The sequence below is a fragment of the Seriola dumerili genome, unplaced genomic scaffold (genome assembly GCF_002260705.1).
Source record: "Seriola dumerili isolate Sdu_G_001 unplaced genomic scaffold, Sdu_1.0 BDQW01000226.1, whole genome shotgun sequence".
Classification (NCBI taxonomy): domain Eukaryota; kingdom Metazoa; phylum Chordata; class Actinopteri; order Carangiformes; family Carangidae; genus Seriola; species Seriola dumerili.
In genome coordinates, this window is record NW_019174481.1 from 4,687,796 (window position 1) to 4,706,847 (window position 19,052).

General features: G+C 43.3%; 1 protein-coding gene across 1 annotated transcript; it reads left to right on the plus strand.

The window, feature by feature from the left end:
- Nucleotides 1-4,213: 4,213 nt before the first annotated feature.
- LOC111228959 (semaphorin-6B-like) lies at nucleotides 4,214-17,893 on the plus strand. The gene is made up of 16 exons (XM_022755082.1): nucleotides 4,214-4,319; nucleotides 5,239-5,350; nucleotides 6,298-6,358; nucleotides 6,465-6,527; nucleotides 8,145-8,243; nucleotides 8,343-8,433; nucleotides 8,718-8,837; nucleotides 9,464-9,552; nucleotides 9,636-9,853; nucleotides 9,939-10,070; nucleotides 10,352-10,501; nucleotides 10,647-10,823; nucleotides 11,541-11,681; nucleotides 12,334-12,411; nucleotides 13,549-13,610; nucleotides 15,021-17,893. Exons 1-16 carry the CDS (start codon nucleotides 4,214-4,216, stop codon nucleotides 16,004-16,006), a joined length of 2,685 nt encoding a protein of 894 aa, XP_022610803.1. The 3' UTR covers nucleotides 16,007-17,893.
- Nucleotides 17,894-19,052: the final 1,159 nt, after the last annotated feature.

The window sequence follows — 19,052 nt, forward strand, 5'->3', positions numbered from 1 at the left end:
TCACAAAGACATATTCAACTCAACGCATCGGAAAACACAGCTTAGGTACTGTGATAAGTGAAATGTCAACGCCACAGAAAAATGGTTTTGGACTTTACTCGTCCAGTTTGTGTCACACACATGTAAACACACATATATGAAAGGATTAATTAACTGGGCGCAGCACAGGTCATGGCTCGAGCATCTCGACAACAGAAGCTCGCATTGCGCAGCAGTGGCAGTGGGTTTGGTTAGCTGTGCGTCTGTGCCTTCAGACAGACTGCTGAGGCCGTTTGTATTTATGTCTCAGTGTTTTCTCAGGGTCAGTAAATGGTCCTCGGTGTGACTAGAGATGGTGCTCTTTATTCTGTCCCTGTTTAGCAGGATGAGAGTGTATTGATCTTGCTGAGCAGCTTTAATAGTTGAGATGCATAATGCAAATATGAACATGTCCAATATACACGAAAGGCCACTTAAGCAATTTAGGATGGTTGTCATGGCTAAACATTAAATAGGTAATCATTCAATAGATATGTTTCACATAGCTTGTTGACGTATTGGGGGTTGTATAGAAATTCCCATCATGCTGCTCACCCCCTGTCATTCCTGTCAGATCAGCTTTGGCAGGTGAACAGCAGCACACTGGAGAGAAAGACTATGAAATAGATCTCAGTCACGGCCAATGAGGACAAAACATATGGAAAAACTGATAAGAGGTGAGAGCAGGTGATTATGCTTCTTCACATGTCCTGCTGATTGGTTAATGATGTGAGTGTTAGCAGGTGATTTGCTAATGGGCTGGTTGATGAGGCTAGATTACACTGTGTGGCTGTCGTCGTCATTACATGCATCCCATGATAACCGTGTCAGTGTCAAACCATTTAATCCTATCGCACCAGCATGATTTGACACAAGTAGCATAACACCATTTCCTCTTTCCACTCGCTCGTCTCTCTTCCCTCAATTTCCTGATACTCATTCTGTCACCAACGGTCTGTTTTTTATAGTTTGATGAGCTGGAGGTCTGTAGCAGGCGGTATCTCTCTTCCTATTTTTTGGGTTTTTTTTCTTTAACTCGAACCACCTTTCATCCTCTCTCTTCTGTCTTTTCGGCTCAGCAGGGAAAACTTAGAATGCTTGATAACCAAACGTCAAAGCGCTGCCCCAAACCTCTTTTTATAGCCCAGAGCGTTAAAAATACTGCCTTTGTCATGGCACTGGCCGGCAGCAGAGCTCTAATATGCTGGCCTTGGCCCAGATCTGATGGTTTATCTTATGGATCAATAACCTTAATCAATATGCACTCTAATGAGAAGGCTTCATCAATGATTGGCCACAGGGTTTTCGTGTGTTGCAGTTTGCTTATGTGTGTGTGTGTGTGTGTGTGTGTGTGTGTGTGTGTGTGTGTGTGTGTGTGTGTGTGGTGTGTGTGTGTGTGATGTGTGTGTGTGTAAGGGGGGGTCGAATGAATGGATGTGAATAGATAAGGTGTCGATGTTTCAGGAATATAAGAACTATATTGATGGCACTTTCTGAGTCAATAAATATTTAGAAAAAGTTCATGTTAATGGATTTTGACACTATTTTTTGTCTTACTTGAATTAGTGTAATTGTTTACTTAATTATAATTTTGCCATAGACTCAGTAAAATGCAATATGTTGTGAGCTACAACTTTTCTTTTTGCCTATATTTGTTTCCATTTAGAGGACTTGGCAGCAAAACATATGCTGAATTAGCTATTAGCAGTTCCTTTTGGCAATGCACCCATGGATGTACAGACACTCAGACCCTTACTGGATTACTTTGACACTGAAGAAAACCTAAAAAACAACCTAAAAACGTCTTTTTTGTCTTTTCTAAGCAGATCAGTGGCCGTTCAAAATGGACATCATATAGATAATGATATCCTCAGAGTGTATGTCACACTGAATGTAAAAATATATGATTCATGTGTTCAGATTTGATTGAGTTACAGTCTCTGAGAAGAAGGACTACAATTTTTTTTAAGCAAACTGCGTGACTCAGTGACAAGCTATTAATGTGACAAAGCTATTCCATAACTAAATGATGGCTAATCTCACCAGAAACACGCTTTATTTAATTCCAGCCGTCCCTCCACACAAGGAAACAGAATTTCATTTTAAGCATCAAATTTGGGTCCCTCTCATGAAATGGCCATAATGAAATGAGGCTGACCCTAAACCAGACTCAATCAGTGCTTCTCCAGGGAATCCCAACAGAGAGATGAAACAACCACACCACCACCATCCCACACAACCCCCCACCTCAGGGCTCCTCCAATGCGTCTGATGAGGAGAAGGCTTAGAGATGTCAAACCTGCAATCTCTGGGCTAGAATTTCATTTGAAGTGGCCCCCAGTGTATAGTCTGCAGCCCACATTGCCTCACTGATGTCTTCAAACAGTTTGTCACTCCAACTCTGAAGTGTTGGCAACACAGGTGAATGTGCTTATGTATATGTGCATATGTGTGTGTTACATCTGGGAGCATCAGTGTGCTTCAAATAGCAGATGTCATCACCTTAGCAACTAACACATCTACATCTACCTCCGGTGTTCTATCTCCAAAAACAGGCGTCGGGATTTTATCCTGGAAGAGATAAGCTGAGAGATAGAAAGAAAGAGAAATGAAGGGAGGAGGTGGGTGATGGAGGTAGAGAGTTGGGGGGGATGAAAGCAAATTAGTGGGGGTTGGGGGAAAAGTGGAACATGGCATTCAGGTTCATTTGAAGGGAACAGCATTCGTGTTGCTTACATCTTTTTCTTCAATTTCTAAACTTTCCCTTCAGTTGTGTTCCACAAAACCCAAGTGCCCTATCCTTTTTTTGCCTCCCTCATTTTGTCTTTTCTTTTCTTTTCTTCTCTATATGTCTCTTCCCTTTCAAAGTATTCTCACATCAAAGACAGTTCGTTCTGCCACGCAAGCTGTGTAGCTGAGCCACAGGCATTTTGAGTAAATGCATAGAAAAGCTTCAACAGTTAAACATGTGTTTGATGGTGTGGCTGCCACAATTTATGTCTGGCAGTAACTTATGTGCAGCAGTGTTATTCCACTTCCACTGCTTTGGTTTTATAGGTGCAAGAGATGCTGATGTATAGCACAAGGGCTTTTTTTTGGACTGTTTGACCCCTTTACATGGGTTTCTAGCCACACTAGCAGATGGCCCAATGGATGCCAATGTCTGTTGGTTGGTCCACCACCTTCATTGTCCCCAGATGACGAATTCTACTGACTTCAGTGCTTCCCTGACTTTTACTCCACCACCAGGGCAAAATTTCTTTTTATTCAGGACTTTGGTTTATGGCCAAATACCTTCAAAACTAATGACGTTCCCGCACAAAACTGTATGATGAACATGATACCTGATAAACATCAGCACGTTACCACTGTCTTTGTAAGCATGTTAGCATGCTGATGTTAGCATTTAGCTCTGTCTGTGCAGAGCTTCACAGATCTGCGAGCATGACTGTAGACTCTTAGTCTGGTTTTGTTCATGTCTTTGTGTGTGGTGCACAGATCTCACGCAGTATGACCCTTTGGTGGCCTCCGAACTTTTTAAAGACGAAAATGTGTTTCCTCCCCCTCTTTAATGCTCATGATTTAGGGCATTCTTGACTTTTGACCTTTACACAGACTTTGTCCAGCTTACCCGAGTCATTCGCTTCATCTCTCCTTTTTATACTCTCACTCTCTGATCTAAGACCAGCTCCTTCCTCTTTTGTGTCTAATTACCAGTAATATAGCCTCCATATGTCCATGTGTACACACAACTACTGAAAGACACATTACCACCCAAAGTGGCTTTGTAATCCTGTAAATGTGTCGTCTCTTGTTTTGTTATATGGCTGTGAGATTCCCCTCCAATTCATACCGTTTGACAATGGAGTGACATTTCTGACAATAGACCCACATTACACCACTAAAGCAGACAATAGAAACACATTAGCTCCCTGCTGAAGCCAGGTTGGTGGAAGCAGTCACCCTGCTGCACCGCTGGCCCTGTCCTCACACACACACACACACACACACACACACACACACAGACACACACACACAAACACACCTGTTGGAATTCCTCTCTGCTGAGAAATCTATCAAAATGTCAAAACACACTCTCACATGTCAAAACACACACTCACATGACATATACAGTGCGCAACAATGACATTTCTCTCTCCCATCTCTTTGTTAACAGTGCATGTGTGCTGCTGCCATGGCGACCATGGCTCCTCCCCTCACATTTCTTCTACTGCTGCTTCAACTGGCTGATGGCTCATTCCCAGAGGAGCCCAGTCCACTCAGCTACGTCCCTGTAGAGGGTATGTGTCCTTCCCACTGTGTGTGCGTGTGTGTGTGCATGAGTGTGCATGAGTGTATGTGCGCAGCACTGATGAATGGGTCAACAGTAGGTGTGGAAATCAGGGGGTTAAGGGTCAGAGCCTTGGTGTGCAGCTGTTTTGTGGGTTTTTTAGCCATGCTAGCAGCATGGCTCACTGCCTTAGAGACTTTACTCCATCTTTTTATTGCAGTATAGTAGATTAATAAATACAAGAGAGAAAGATATAAAGAAAGAAAGAAAGATTGATATAGATTTTGAGAGGTGCAGGAAGATTAAAAAGGGAGAGACAGTTTGGATGGGGCAATACAAAAGACGAGTGGGAAGGCTGAGGAGTGGAAGAGAGAAGGGGAGGAGACAGGTGGAGATGGATCGCTATGTCCTCTCTCCCTCCCCTGCAGTCAAGGACAATGAGACGTTTTCCCAATCTGTCTCCTGATGATGAGGGCTCCCTGTGGAGACTGTTGTCCTCCTCTTCAAAACTTTATCATAGTCTAATATTGCCACTTTCTCCCCCCACCTCATCTGTACTCTCTCATTTATCTGAAAGGTAGAGAGGAGAGGGAGGAAATGCCCTTTTTCGCAACAAAATAATAACAATAGTAATTGCATACAGTTTTTCTCATTATGGAGCTGCATGCATCAGCAGCAGCAAAATCACTAAGAGAGTGAAAGTCTGCTGTAACTGCTACACCATTCGTCTTTGCCCATTATCTTTGTTTTCCTAAACAAAAGCATCAAGAATGAGTGAAGACACCATTAAAGGGAAGGTTACTGTGGCTGTTTTATGTCCTGTGCTCTCTCTGTCCTCAGCTGTCAAAGTATCCTTGAGCAAGACACCTAATTTCTGGATGTTTTAGAAAGCAGTTCATTCTCTCTGCCTGTCTGTGTGTTGATGTCAGTGGTGAGGAGGTATCCGGTGTTCCTGGGCAGAGCTCATCGTTCAGCTCAGAGACAGGAGCTGCACATCCAGACGGTCCTGCAAGTCAACCGCACGCTCTACATTGGAGCCAGGTAACCAACGGCAACCGCCTCCAACTGTGTGTTACTGACGTGTTCGCATTAATATCCTTTTTGCTTTCATTTGATGCCACGGCTTCCATCTGCTGTCACTCTGCAGAGTACATTTTCAGTTTGTTCTGCTGAGGTTGTGTTAAATCTTGTTTGTTAAATGTCAAGTGAAAGCTGTTTGTTCACATTACTCTTACACATGATACATGGCAACAGATAGAATAGAATAGCCTCATACCAGTGGTAAACAAACAGCAGTTCCTGGGCCAAATCTGTTTTGAAAGTTTTCACTTTCATAGTTTACATCAAAACTTTTAAATCTCCTTTACATAATGATGTAACTAAAACACCCATTCAGATCTCAATAAATATGACCTCCTAACGTCCAATATTACTGCCTCCACATAAGGAGAGAGACATTAAAACCTCGACTACAGTGCCTCGTGCTTAAATGAAGCCTAATAAACAAAAATTATATAAACAAATAAATAATATGATCCACCTCATATGAAAAACATTTCACAATTCAGACACAGTGCCACAGACAGTGTTTTAATGTCGTAGCTTTAAGCCTGTTTGTTCTGAACAGATATGTGTCACAAAAAACACAAACAGGTGGCGTTCTAACAGTAATGGCACGCTGATAAAATAAATAAATAAATACAATTAAGGCAACAGCAGCCACAACAGCAGTACTTCTATTCTGTTTCAAAATAAACCTCTTCTCTGTTAGCCATCACAACAAAGAGTTTATAAATCAGTGTTATTCAGAAATAAGTTGAAAGAAATAAACAAAGAAAAAATATGAAAACCCCTTTGAACAAGGAAGGAAAATTTGGCCAAGTATTGACACCTTATCCATCCTTTATATTATATATAAAATATCCTATCCTATTCATCTATTAATAAATTATTGGGACTGATTTGTTGTGTGTTTTCATGCTCGGCAGAGATGATTTGTACAGAGTGGAGCTGGATAACATGGCAGGTGATGAGATGTTCTACAGCAAGGTGAGACTCTTGCGCACACACAAAACCCAAACATGCACTAATAATTGACAGCGTAAGTGTGCACACATAGCAAACATATTCTGACTCTGGTTCATTCCTGTGGCAGAAACGGACATGGGAATCCAATAAGAACGACATTCGAGTGTGCCGGATGAAGGGCAAACACGAGGTATAGTGCTCGTAAACCACAACACTCTGACTTTGAGATCCACTCATACATGCATCAACACTATCTAAACTATCACATGCATGGACAGACACAACAGCTGTTATAGAAACCTTATTTCCTTTGGGTGCATCTGCATACGGTATTTACACAAATTTGATCTTGTTGATACAGAATCAGTTCATCTCGTAATCATGGTAACTCAGTGAAACGTTACCCAGGCCGAAAGCCTGTCCATGAAGCTTGAAAAGCCATTTTCTTGCACACCTGCAATGTGCCAGTTTTCTTCACATATCTCATTCATATCCTGTGGGCAAGATGACAATTATGTTTGTGTGCAAAGAGATGGTTGACAGTGAGATATGAAGGGAATGTGGTCAAATCTGCAAAGGAGAATGATCTGATGGGATGGTAGCCTGGCTGACAGGGAGTAACCTAAAATATAAGCTTCATTGTATAAATGTAGCAGCGCCACTGGCAAAATCCAATTTGGGCAGAAAAAGGGTGGAAAAAGAAAAAGAGGCAACAGGAAACATTATAGAGCAAACTGAGCAGAGAGAGTGACACAGCCTCAGGGAGGAAACAGTAATTGAAATCAGTTGAGGAAGGGAGGTAAAGGTAGGGATGTGATGTGTGATGTGTGATGTGTGTGTGTGTGTGTGTGTGTGTGTGTGTGTGTGTGTGTGGGTGGACAAAAAACTGGGGAAGAAACACATAAGGAGGATAAGACATCCACCAGGTAGTAAGGAAGACTCAGAAGGACAACAAAAGGAAAAGATGTTACTGCAAAAAAAGAAAAAAAAACCACTAGAGGAAAGAAGAAAAGATTGTGGAAAAGGGAAAGGATTGAAAGCTGTGATAAAAAAAAAGGATCCAAGACAGGAGAGGACAAAAGACAGAAAGGTGAACAGTATTAGCTCTGACTCAGATGAAGAGATCAAATCATAAAGCCTGTGGTGAAGGACACTGAATCATTTGACACTGCAGATATTAGACCAGTCCTGCTTTTTAAGTCTCAATTAAACTAAAAATATGGCCAGAAATAATGGCAACTGGTTATCCTCTGCACACTGGAATACTATTAGTGCTACAGGTGATTGTTTGTTAGCGTTTTGGCAAACAATAAAATGATGTACAAACTACTCTACTGTTTACAGTAATTGCTAAAATAGCGATTAGCACAGCTAATAGCACTGAATGATGCTCTGAAATCTGGAGCTCATCTACCTACACAGGTGTGTTTTATTGGTTCTAACTTCGTCTAGTAGTGTTGTAAAACGCTATCACAGGGGGACTAAAGGAATACCAATGTCATCAAGTTTCAGATTCACTGGAAGGAGCTTTAAACTTGAGTTCAATCAGCAGCCTCCACTTTGAGAACTGCTATAAAGTCCCTGTCCTATTGTTCCTCCAGATGGACTGTGGTTGATGCTGTTATTGCCTCTAAGGATTGTTTTAATCTGCATTCCTTATACTTCACACTGGCAATCTTCTTGCTCTGACTGGTAGTTTTTAGCTTAGCTTTGGTTCAGAAAACTTTGCCCTTTACCTTTTGATTTTCTCCTCTCCTTTAACAGTTTCTCTTTGTGTTTTGTTTTTTGTTTTTTTTTTCTTCTACAGGGAGAGTGTCGTAATTTCATCAAGGTTCTGCTCAGCCAGCATGGTGGCCTGTTTGTATGTGGAACAAACGCCTTCAACCCACTGTGTGCCAACTACACTGTTAGTATCCATCTATCTGCCAGCTGTTCATTCTCTGTGTATCTGCCAGTTTGTTTTTCTATAAATTTTTTTTTTTTTTTTTTTTTTGTCCCCTTGCAGAGAGACACTCTAGAAATGGTGGGAGAGCCTGTCAGTGGGATGGCACGGTGCCCATATGATCCACGACATGCCAATGTGGCTTTATTTGCAGGTAGCGTCTTCAGTTTGCACGCTAAAGCCGAGGAATTCAGTCTTTTCTAGCAGACATCACACTCAGTTTTTTCAGCTCCAGACATTGAAACGTCTGTGCACTTGTGTTTACCTTTACAAATGATTTATCATCAGACCTCTCGCCGCATTGCTTGTTTGGTTTTAATCTTCCTGACCTTGTGCTGTCTCGTCATCTGTATTTTCTTCTTCCTAATCTCCTCCTTTCCTCTCTCTCTCTCTCTCTCTCTCTCTCTCTCTCTCTCTGTGCATCTCTCTTGCTCTCAGATGGAAGTCTCTTTACCGGTACTGTGACAGACTTCCTAGCCATCGATGCAGTGATCTATCGAAGCCTCGGCGACAGCCCCGCCCTCCGCACAGTCAAACACGATTCCAAATGGTTTAGAGGTACTTTCAGAAGCAGACACATTAAAAATGACCCCGTGGAGACAGACACCTTCAGTAGACAACCAGGAAGCAAATAACAGAAACCATCACCATTATCTACAGTAGTTAACTAAAAGAAAATGGAACCACTGTGGCTCCTTTCACAAGTGGCTCACGGGAGAATAAGATGATTTTTTTTTTTCAAATAATAAGCTACATTCAGCACAACCAGACAGGATTAGGCCTACATTTCAGAGATTTATAATAAGTGGAGCACGCTCAGACAGAGTGATGTATTGAGGTTAGTCAGACTCTACAGATTCAGGGTTTGAGCAAGCCTTCGATTGAACGAGCCTGTTTTCCTTGGAGGAGAGAACAAGCTGGTGCAGGTCAAAGCTGGAACAGAGCTGGATGAATAAATGATAAATAATGTGTATCCTCTTGTCCATGATAATAAATTAAACAGGACATTAATATTTAATGAGCGAGGCTGGTGGACAGCAATGGTCCATGTTGATATGACTGTTATTACAGCGCCATGTCAGGGAGTGTGAAGTGTTACGTTTGGCCTCAGGCACTGCATCACTATTGCTGTGTAGTGTGAGAGTGTGGGTTTGTTTAAGTGTTTTTCTGGTGTTATTTTTCAGAGCCTTATTTTGTGAGTGCCATGGAGTGGGGGCCTCATATTTATTTCTTCTTCAGAGAGATGGCCATGGAGTTTCATCACCTAGAGAAGGTCCTCTCTCCTCTGTTACTTCCCTTTCTTCTTTTATATTATTATTATTCCTATTTTACTAAACCTTGCTCGTTTTATTCTAGGTGATGGTGTCCCGTGTGGCTCGTGTGTGTAAGGCTGATCTCGGTGGCTCTCAGCGTGTCCTCGAAAAACAGTGGACCACGTTTCTAAAGGCACGGCTCAACTGCTCCGTCCCAGGAGACTCGCACTTCTACTTCAACCTCTTACACGCCACAAGTGGCATTATCCACATGCAGGGACGAGATGTCATCCTCGGTCTCTTCTCGACGCCTCCCAACAGGTACACAGACTCACACAACATCAACACAAACAAGCAAAAACATTATTATGTCTCATCGCTGTCTTCTTTCTTTTGTCTCCGGTAGCATCCCTGGGTCTGCGGTGTGTGTGTTTGATATGCAGCAGCTCGCTCATGTCTTTGAGGGGCGATTTAAAGAGCAGAAATCCCCAGAGTCTATCTGGACTCCTGTACCAGACGAGGCGGTGCCTAAACCGAGGTATTGCAATGCAAAGTGCAGAACTTCAGTAGAATACTGCAGTGCTGCTGTCCTGAGCATCTGTCTCACATATAGTCTACTTACTCGCCTGCTATAAGCTCCAACTGCCAATCACACTGTAACTTCACTACTATTCAGCAAATATTCTAATACAGCCTCCAGCAGCCAAAAAAAAAAAAAAAAAAGAACTCCTGGCTCTTTTCTTCTTGCTCTCTCTGGACTTCTATCTCTCTCATCTCTTTATATATTCTTCAACCCTCGCTTCCTTTTTGTTTCTTCAGACCAGGGGGATGTGCGGTGCAGGGATCCAGATTTAGCTCCTCTACCACGCTGCCAGACGAGGTGCTGAACTTTGTGAAGACCCACCCTCTGATGGACGAGACCGTTCCACTGCTGGGGCATAGACCCTGGGTGGTCAAGACTATGGGACGGTATGCGGAATGACTCAGTTACTTAATAGCACCCATGCAGCGCTTTTTTTATGGCATGAAAATGGGAAGCAGACAAATGAATCATAACATACAGAAGGATAGGAAATGTACATTATTGACCTACTCTATTGATCTATACATCTAGGTACCAGCTGACAGCCATGGTGGTAGACACAGAAGCTGGTCCCCATAGGAACCGCACGGTCTTGTTCCTGGGCTCAACCAGAGGAACCATCCTCAAATTCCTAATGGTTCCCAATGGAGACTCTGTCTCCCACAGCAGTGTGTTTCTGGAGGAGGTGGAGGGATTTAACCCGGAGAAGTGAGTAGGAGCCAAGAGATCTTTGCCCTTGATTTCCAAATTCTGAATTATACATTTCGGTGTATTGCTTCAGGTAGATCAGGTCTCATGTTGCCCGCCTCAAGTTGATAACTGGAGAACAGGAGTGCTTTTCACACCAACTGTCTTCAATTATACTTTTATGATTACGATTACGAGTTTAAATAATTGATTTTTCACATTTTTGCCATGCAGCTTACAGCCTCTTAAAGCCTCTTCAGTTACTTTCTGAACATATCTCTAACAGGTATATTCACATATATAATTAAAGAGATCGATTTTAAGGTTGCATCTAACAATTCATTTCATTATCAATTAATCAGCTGATTACCTTTTGAACCTTTGCAACTTGGATTTAATTATTGTCTTGACAATCAAAAAATGGTAGCAGACAATTATGGACAGAGGCCTCATCCCCTGGCAGCTAACTCAGAGGAGTGTTTATCTCTTTCCAGCACACAGCTCTGCACGCGCTCTGTGCAGACTCTGTGAAGGACTGTGTAGAACTCCAGTCTGCTGATGTTGTGACTGCTGTGTGAGGGTTAGGGCACAGGGCTGTCTGTCTGGGAGCACCAACAGATGAGGCCTTTGACCCTGTCACAGATTTATTTGAGGCCAAAAAGAGTACACTGACCTCCCTCTGCTGCCTCTTTACCCTCTGTCTCCTGTCCTCACACCACTCTGTCTCCCTGTCTCCAGGTGTGGTGAGGACTCCCCTCAGGCCCGTCAGCTCTTGTCTCTGTCGCTGGACCGGACCAGTCACACCCTGCTGCTGGCCTTCTCCTCCTGTCTGGTCCGAGTGCCCACATCTCGCTGCCACCTGCACTCCCGCTGCATGAAGTGAGTGACTCTTTTCGTCTTTGGGAGTATTTTCCGTTCCCTCAATGGTGTCATCAGCTGATAATTAAGTCAGTTCAAATCTAGCAGTGGCCATTAGCCAAGGCAGTGCTTACTGGTCAACTTTTGTGTTGTCTCTGCTTCCTGACTCCCTGCCTCTGTAGTCGTCCCAATAAAATCTACAGTTCTGTTTTTGTTTCAGTCAGTTGGAGATGGATGGCATGTGTGCTTGTCGAATCACAGCTAGCTTGCTTGGTTTAATATTTCATTTGGGAGAATTTGTTTTTCTCTGAAATATTATTTAACTTGACGCAAGAGGCTTCAAGATTAAGATTCATTATGAATACCAAGAAGGCATTTGTATATTAATGCACACACGGGGAAGATGTTCTAAGTAGAAAACAGCACTGTGAACCTGATTATGAGCTGCTATATATCACACTGCAGGATACAGGAAACTATGAACAAGTAGCAACCAGGTGAGGATTAATCAGTTCACAGCTTCTCCACATGTTACAGAGCATATGACTAATAAATCTCATGAGTCCAAATCTGATGAGGAACAAACAGTATTTCATACTTTAGGGCTATGATGCCGTTGTCATTGATGTATGTGTGTGTGTGTGTGTGTGTGTGTGTGTGCGCGCGCGTGCAGGAGCTGTCTAGCCTCCAGGGATCCTTACTGTGGCTGGACCAGAGGCAGCACCTGCTCCTTCCTGAGACCAGGCACAAGGTGACAACAACAACAACAACAACAACAACAACAACAACAACAACAACACACATGCACACACAAATACCTGTGAAGAGCTTTCTACCTCTGTTTTATTGGCAAAGTTGTAGCATTCCTGTGTGTTGCACATGGAAATGTCTAAGCTTATGTGTTATTACTACTTCACTTTATCACATTAAATAAGGGGAATGTAAGACTTATTCCACAAAGACCCCCCAAGGAAGTCTATGGACATAGTTACAAGAAAACAAATATAGTACGTGGAAACTTGTGACGCAGTAACTGAAGCAAACTCTGGTAAACATTCAATTGATTCTTAAAAGATGTCATTATTGACAAAAAAGATTAGTTAACTCTGATACTCTCTAGTATTATGACATAGACTTTTTAGTGCAGTACACTTAATCCACTACTCATACAGTGTCCATACCTATTAAACAATATGAATCAGTTAAACGGTTTATATTTCTACTTATTAATGTCCCACACAGCTAATATGCAATATAAGGTCAATCTGCACAGTTCATTTTTGTGCTAATGAACTACGAACCATGAAGAAACCACTGAACCCACAGCACTTTCTTCTGTCACAGTGCTTTATTTCATGTTAATTTCAATTAGGGCGTTTAAGTGATGCTGTTTAATAGTGGTCTTAATGTATTCTGTAGAGTAGAAAAAATATTTTAATTGTATTATTTTTTATTTTATAAGCTTAATAAGCCTGTTAAGTCCTTTCTGTGTCCGGCATTTGTATCAAATGCAAATATTAACATTGAACATTTAGCGTTGCAATTCCTACTTCCAGCTCACATCACCACCTGTACAACTGACCCTGACCTCTGACCAGCAATCAGGCAAAAGGAGAAAATCAATCATGGGATCAATAGTGTATCCCATTACACTGGATGACACATCAATATGTGCCATATCAATTTAATCGATTACAACCAACAAATGTCCCCGTTCATGTTTTTATGCAACAGACGACATGTTCTCATAAAGAAATCTATTTTTTATATTGAAGAGTAATTTTAAGTGTATACACAAGAGCACTGTATTGATATGTTTCCTACTGTTTGTATATGAAGAGACATAGTGAAGTCTCTAATGTGTTAACTGGTGATTTTGTGGCTGCAGGCTGCCTTTTCAACAAGACGTGGAATATGGAAACACCACCTCCCATCTAGGAGACTGTGACGGTAGGTTGCAGCACTATGACATGGATGCTTCTGGTTGTGTACGGTGGAGTTAGGGGAGGCTCCGCCTAGTGGCTCAATCCCTCATTGCACCTGGCTTCTTGTCACTGAACACTGTGTCCTGAGAAAAAAAACCTCTCATACTACCAAGTGGGAGAATATTTGTGACAAATTCTGTAATTTAGCACACTTTAATTATCTGAAGTATAATGTGCCCCCCCCCCCAGCTCATGAAGATCCATTTAGCCTTGATGTTTGCATCATGGAGTGTTTTGGTGTCATTGTCAGCGCTGAATCAGGTGGGAGTAGGACTGGGATTTTGGTTTCAGCCTCACTTCCTTCAGGTCAAAACACTCCCAGTGTGAGACAGTTTAATTAGGGAGCATGTGAAAGAGGTGTAACTACTGGTAGACAATACAAAACTGCAGGGTGGGAAATGCAACATCCTCCTGCATCCAAGGCTGTGTTATTTCAAAGCTGAACATCTGAGAGGGGAATGACCAAGGGTAGCATCAAGCAAGAAGAAAATACTGATGTAACTTTTCTGTCAAGAAGCTCAGATGTCACTGCAGCAGTGCCACAGAGGGCCTCTTTGAACCTCACTCTGAAATTCACAAAGTCAGTGGAAACCAAAACAAAAAAGTCCTTTCCAGCAGATTCTTTCTGAACTGTTCCATCTGTTTGAGCCCAGTTTCAAAGTCATAAAATCCATTTAGCTGGATCTGAATTTCCAAAAAGACCTCAAAAAAAAGAGAATGTAGCACATTCCAAGCCTTCATCGCACACATTTGTTTCAAACTGATATATGGGCTTCTAGTTTTCACCCCACTCTCAGAAACCGATAACAGTAGAAGTCAGGGATGCCAGGCTGCCGACCTGACAGGCTCTAATCCGAGCGGTGAAAGCGCAGGAGAGGCCGAGCCAGAGAAAGGCATGTGCTGCTGTGTCTGCAGATGGGAGTGATTAGAGCTGGGTGGAAACACTGAGGTAATGGTATGCTGCGAGGAGAGACTCTCTGACCAGGCTGCAGGATGGAAACTGTGAGGAGAGGAGAGTCAGCTGCTGTGGTCTGAGCTGCGCTGATGACAAGTGCAGGCCTCACTGAACCTGGAGCCTGTGGAGCCTCAAGGCCAGACTGGAGAGAAGCTCCTTTTAAACATAATCACCGCAGAAAATAATCGTATAATGCTGAACATGATGATCACCAGTTATGAGTGTTATTGTAGTTATTGATTTATTATAATACATAATATCTTGTGAGGGGAACAGCACTAAGTAGAAGCAGCAGAATAGCCCTATATGTAATAATAATAGCAATTTTAAACTGCACCCTGCGGACAGACATTGAGAGAGGGTGTCCGTTGTACTGTTCTATTAAATGTCATCTTCATAATTGTGTCTCTTAATCTTCAGGAATTCTGCAGCAAAGTTTACTGATTGAACCAGAGAGCCTCGTTTCCCTCAACTTGCTTGTGGCGTCGGCAGTCTCTGCGTTCACCATCGGGGCGGCGCTCTCTGGCCTGGCAGTGTGCTGGATCATGGCCCACAAGCCTGCCAATCGTCGCCACGGCAACACCTCCCAGTCCTCAATCCAGCGACGTGAAAGAGGCTTGCTTAGTAACGGCGGTGGGATGGGAGGCTCTGTGCTGAGTGTAACACGGCAGGGAGGTGGGGAGCGCCCCTGCTCTCAAGGCGGGGAAACCCTCTTTGTCATGCCCAATGGCTGGGTGAAGTCAGGAGAGCTTGACCCCGGTTTCCTCCCCACCCCAGAGCACACGCCCCAGCAGAAACGCAGAGGCCTGCGACTGTCTGACTCCAACTCTGGAGGGTGGGACACCAGCCAGACGTACCTGGGGGGAGGCTCTGTGGGTCTAGGTTCACCCTGCCGCATGCCCCCCTCCGTTTACCTGACCACCCGACTGTTCCAGCAGGGGGGAGGTGGGAGACACGGTGGTGAGGGCAGAGGGAATGACACGCCGCGCCAGCACTATGTCTGCCTGAGCAAACAAGAAAAAGGAGGGAAAGGGACGCCCAAAGCCCCGTTCAGGAAGTCTGCAGGAGAATATGTATACCCCATGACCCCCCAGGACTCGCCTGAGCGTCGGAGGGTGGTCTCAGCACCCAGCGCCCCCATGGAGTATGGTGAACCGCTGCCATTGCGCTGGCCAGCCCCGGAAGGATACATCCTCAGCAGCCATGGCATGGTCCCCGTCCCCCTGCCTCCCCCCTCCATGCCCGCTCCCAGTAGCCAGGCGTATGTGTCCCAGCAACATACCCCAGGGCTGAGCAGGGCTCTGCTGAGAGGGGCCCTGGAGCGAGGGGAGCTGGGCGAGCTGGTGGATCTCAGCCAACTGATGAGTAAGAAGAACTGCAGTGATAGGACTCAGGCCGGCCAGTGACTGTTGAGGAAATGAAGGGGACGGGAGCATTTCCATGTCCGGAGCTCTCTGTTTTATTTACATAGATCTTTCTTTCCTCCTCATTCTGTCTATCCCTCTCTCCCTTCCCTCTATCTTCCATTCTTTGTCATTCAGCCCCTCTGATCTCCTCTGTCAGTCTCTCAGGCACCCCCACCCTACCATTTCACCCCATGATGAGTCTCTTCTTATGACTGGCTGCTGGGTCTGCCACTCATATCCTGGCTCACACTAATTGGTCAGATGGACTGAGGTTGTTGCTGTGTCTGCATTGCAGAGTTGCCTCTCTCTCTCCTGCTACTCGGCAGCAGCAGGAGGAGTGAGGAGAGAGGATGGAGAGGAAAGATAGAAAGCAGAATGGGGGGCAAGAGAGGATGTGGTCAAAGATGGACATGGCACTTAGGAGCTGCCTTCTCTTTGCAGATTAACTGAGGCTGCAGGGCCAGTCAAGTTCTGCTACAGGAGTGGGATGCGTTTCCCCTCCTGGATAACATTAACAAGACTGCCACCCATCTGTTATCCACTATAGTACCTGTTGGTCTGACTGCCAACCAGATACTTGGAGTGAAATTGTACATTTTGATCATTGTAAATGGATGCCTTCCTGAATACCTGAGGCTCTAGGCGACTCATCAGACGAAAACTAAGGTCATTTTGACTGTAAATGCAAATCTAACAGATGATGAGGCGATACCAATTCCCTCTGTCTGTTTCTTCTTCTCTCTTTTTCTCCTTGCTGCACACATACAGCAGATACATACACGTATTTGTACAGGTGAGTATTTAGTATTCCAGAGGGAAGACGTGTGTGCCAAATGCCTCTATCCTTTCTCAAAGGGATGTGGGACAATAACTCACGTCCTCGGAGAGCAGAGTGCAGGACCGAAATGTCAGCACTATTTCTGCCAACCGCATGTTCTCTGTAATGACGGCATCTCAGCCGTCCATCGCTCAATTTGTTCTCCTCCCTGCACTCCATGTACTCTTAAAGGACTAATACTTCTACGAGGACGTCGGGAGCAGCAACACTAGACTGACAGAAAAGTAAGAGCAGGACAGACACACAGAAAGGAAGAAGGAGAGAGGTGTTTTCAGTAAATGCACCGCAACGTATGAACACCTTGTCCTTCACTGTCACCTTAAGGTTTTTCCACACATATACACACACTCATTAATGCTGCATTGTAGAACACAGTCCGGTTTTATTGGGCAATATTTCCCCTTAAGCCCACAGTGGGTCAAGGTCCCACAGACGTGATACAGAATAAAGTGACAGTTACAGTGGTGATGATGGAAACCTCTGGCTTAACGCCGAGCCAATAGAGGTAATGGAAATGTCCCCAACAGGTAAATGGGACTACATATTCAGCCCCTTGAAGTGTCCAGTTCCAGGGAGTGGTCGGCGTTTAGATCAACACAACATGGCTTGAGTGTGTTAGTGAGGAGATGGAAGTCATAAAAAAGAGACAAGATGAAGAAGACAAAAGCAGAAACAAAAAGGCAAGTAGATGAAATAATGAGGTGCAACAACAACAACAACAGCAACTATAGACCATAATGAGAATGTGGTTTGTTGTAGCTGTCACTCTCAGTCCCAGTCAGAGCGAACGCTGGTTTGTGCTGACCTTGTAGTGAGCAGCAATATATGGTCTATCTGTACATAGTAAACTTTAATTTAGTTAAAATGATAATGTAAGACAAACAGTAACTCCAAAAAAATGATATCAGACATTAGCTTGCAAACAAAAATAAACATTTGCCATGTCATTATAACGATGTAATGTATGAAAATCTGTTTTTCATGTAAGTTTCATATCAACCTGCTCCGAGATTGAAATCGCAGACAATGATTATTACCAGTGTCTGATTTTTTTTTTTTTAACTTATGAATGATTTACTGATGCCTGATTACTGAAGCAAAAAAACTGAGAGAGACTTGTTTTAAAGTGCCATGAAGAAAACCATGTCAGTCAGCAGTGCACCTGTTTCCTGTACTGTGGTGTCGGAGAACTCAATTATTGCAGTATACTTGTGATATGTATGCCTTTGACTTACATGCTGAATGTTTTTGTTTTTTCATTTCGATGTCGGCTTGTACTGTTGAAATCATTTCTTCAGCTCCCTCTTTCAGGTGCTGCTGATGCTGAACGCTACCAACAGTGTTTGAGGGTCTGTTTATAAACTACTTTGGCACACGATGCCAAACTTATATACTGTAAATATGTAAGAATAAATACAGACACTTTGTCATGCCCTTTATGATTATACTGTAATGTATTCACTTAAACAATGACATGAACTGTGTTTATTCCTGACTAGCTGATATGTAATAATAATGTCTCTTAAGTAGTTTATAAGCAAACCTTCAAATGGACTGAAATGCTGTGAGGGAACACTGTGTTTCTCATTTCTGTCTTTGTCTGTAGTCTAGTGACTCTCTCTCTGTCGTTGCCAAACAACTGCCATGCTGGGGGATCTTGAAAATACTTGTCAGCATCCTGAGTGAATGAATGTACTCATTCTTTTTTTGTTTGTTGGTTTGTTTATTGTCATTCTACTGTGCAGTAATAAGGAAAAGCACATTTTTGCATTCTGAAAAGGAGCTGTCCTGTATCATTTGTGAATAGTGTAAATAATCATGCTGATGGTATAGTGTATCAGTTTGGTTTTGGGAGGGGGGTCTCATTCAAGCTCTTCTAAGACAGGACCGTGTTTAAAGTGTGGTTTTTTTTTTTCTTTCGGTGACGATGCTGTGAATAAGATGTATGTACAGTATTTACGTGACTTTGGCTGACTGCTGAGTTCAGCTATTTCCTTCCTGTTATTAGAATAGAGTCGCAGGCCTCATCTCAGCCAGAAGTGAGCCGTCTCATTTGACTGATGCCTGCTGAGTTTTTGCAGTTGCTAAGATACTGCTGTTATAATAACCATCAATCTTTGGAGTACTGCTATTAAATGGCATTATACAATTGACTGCTAATGTTGTCGCGTGTGGTTCTGAATGCACTCATTGAAATAAATGCATATC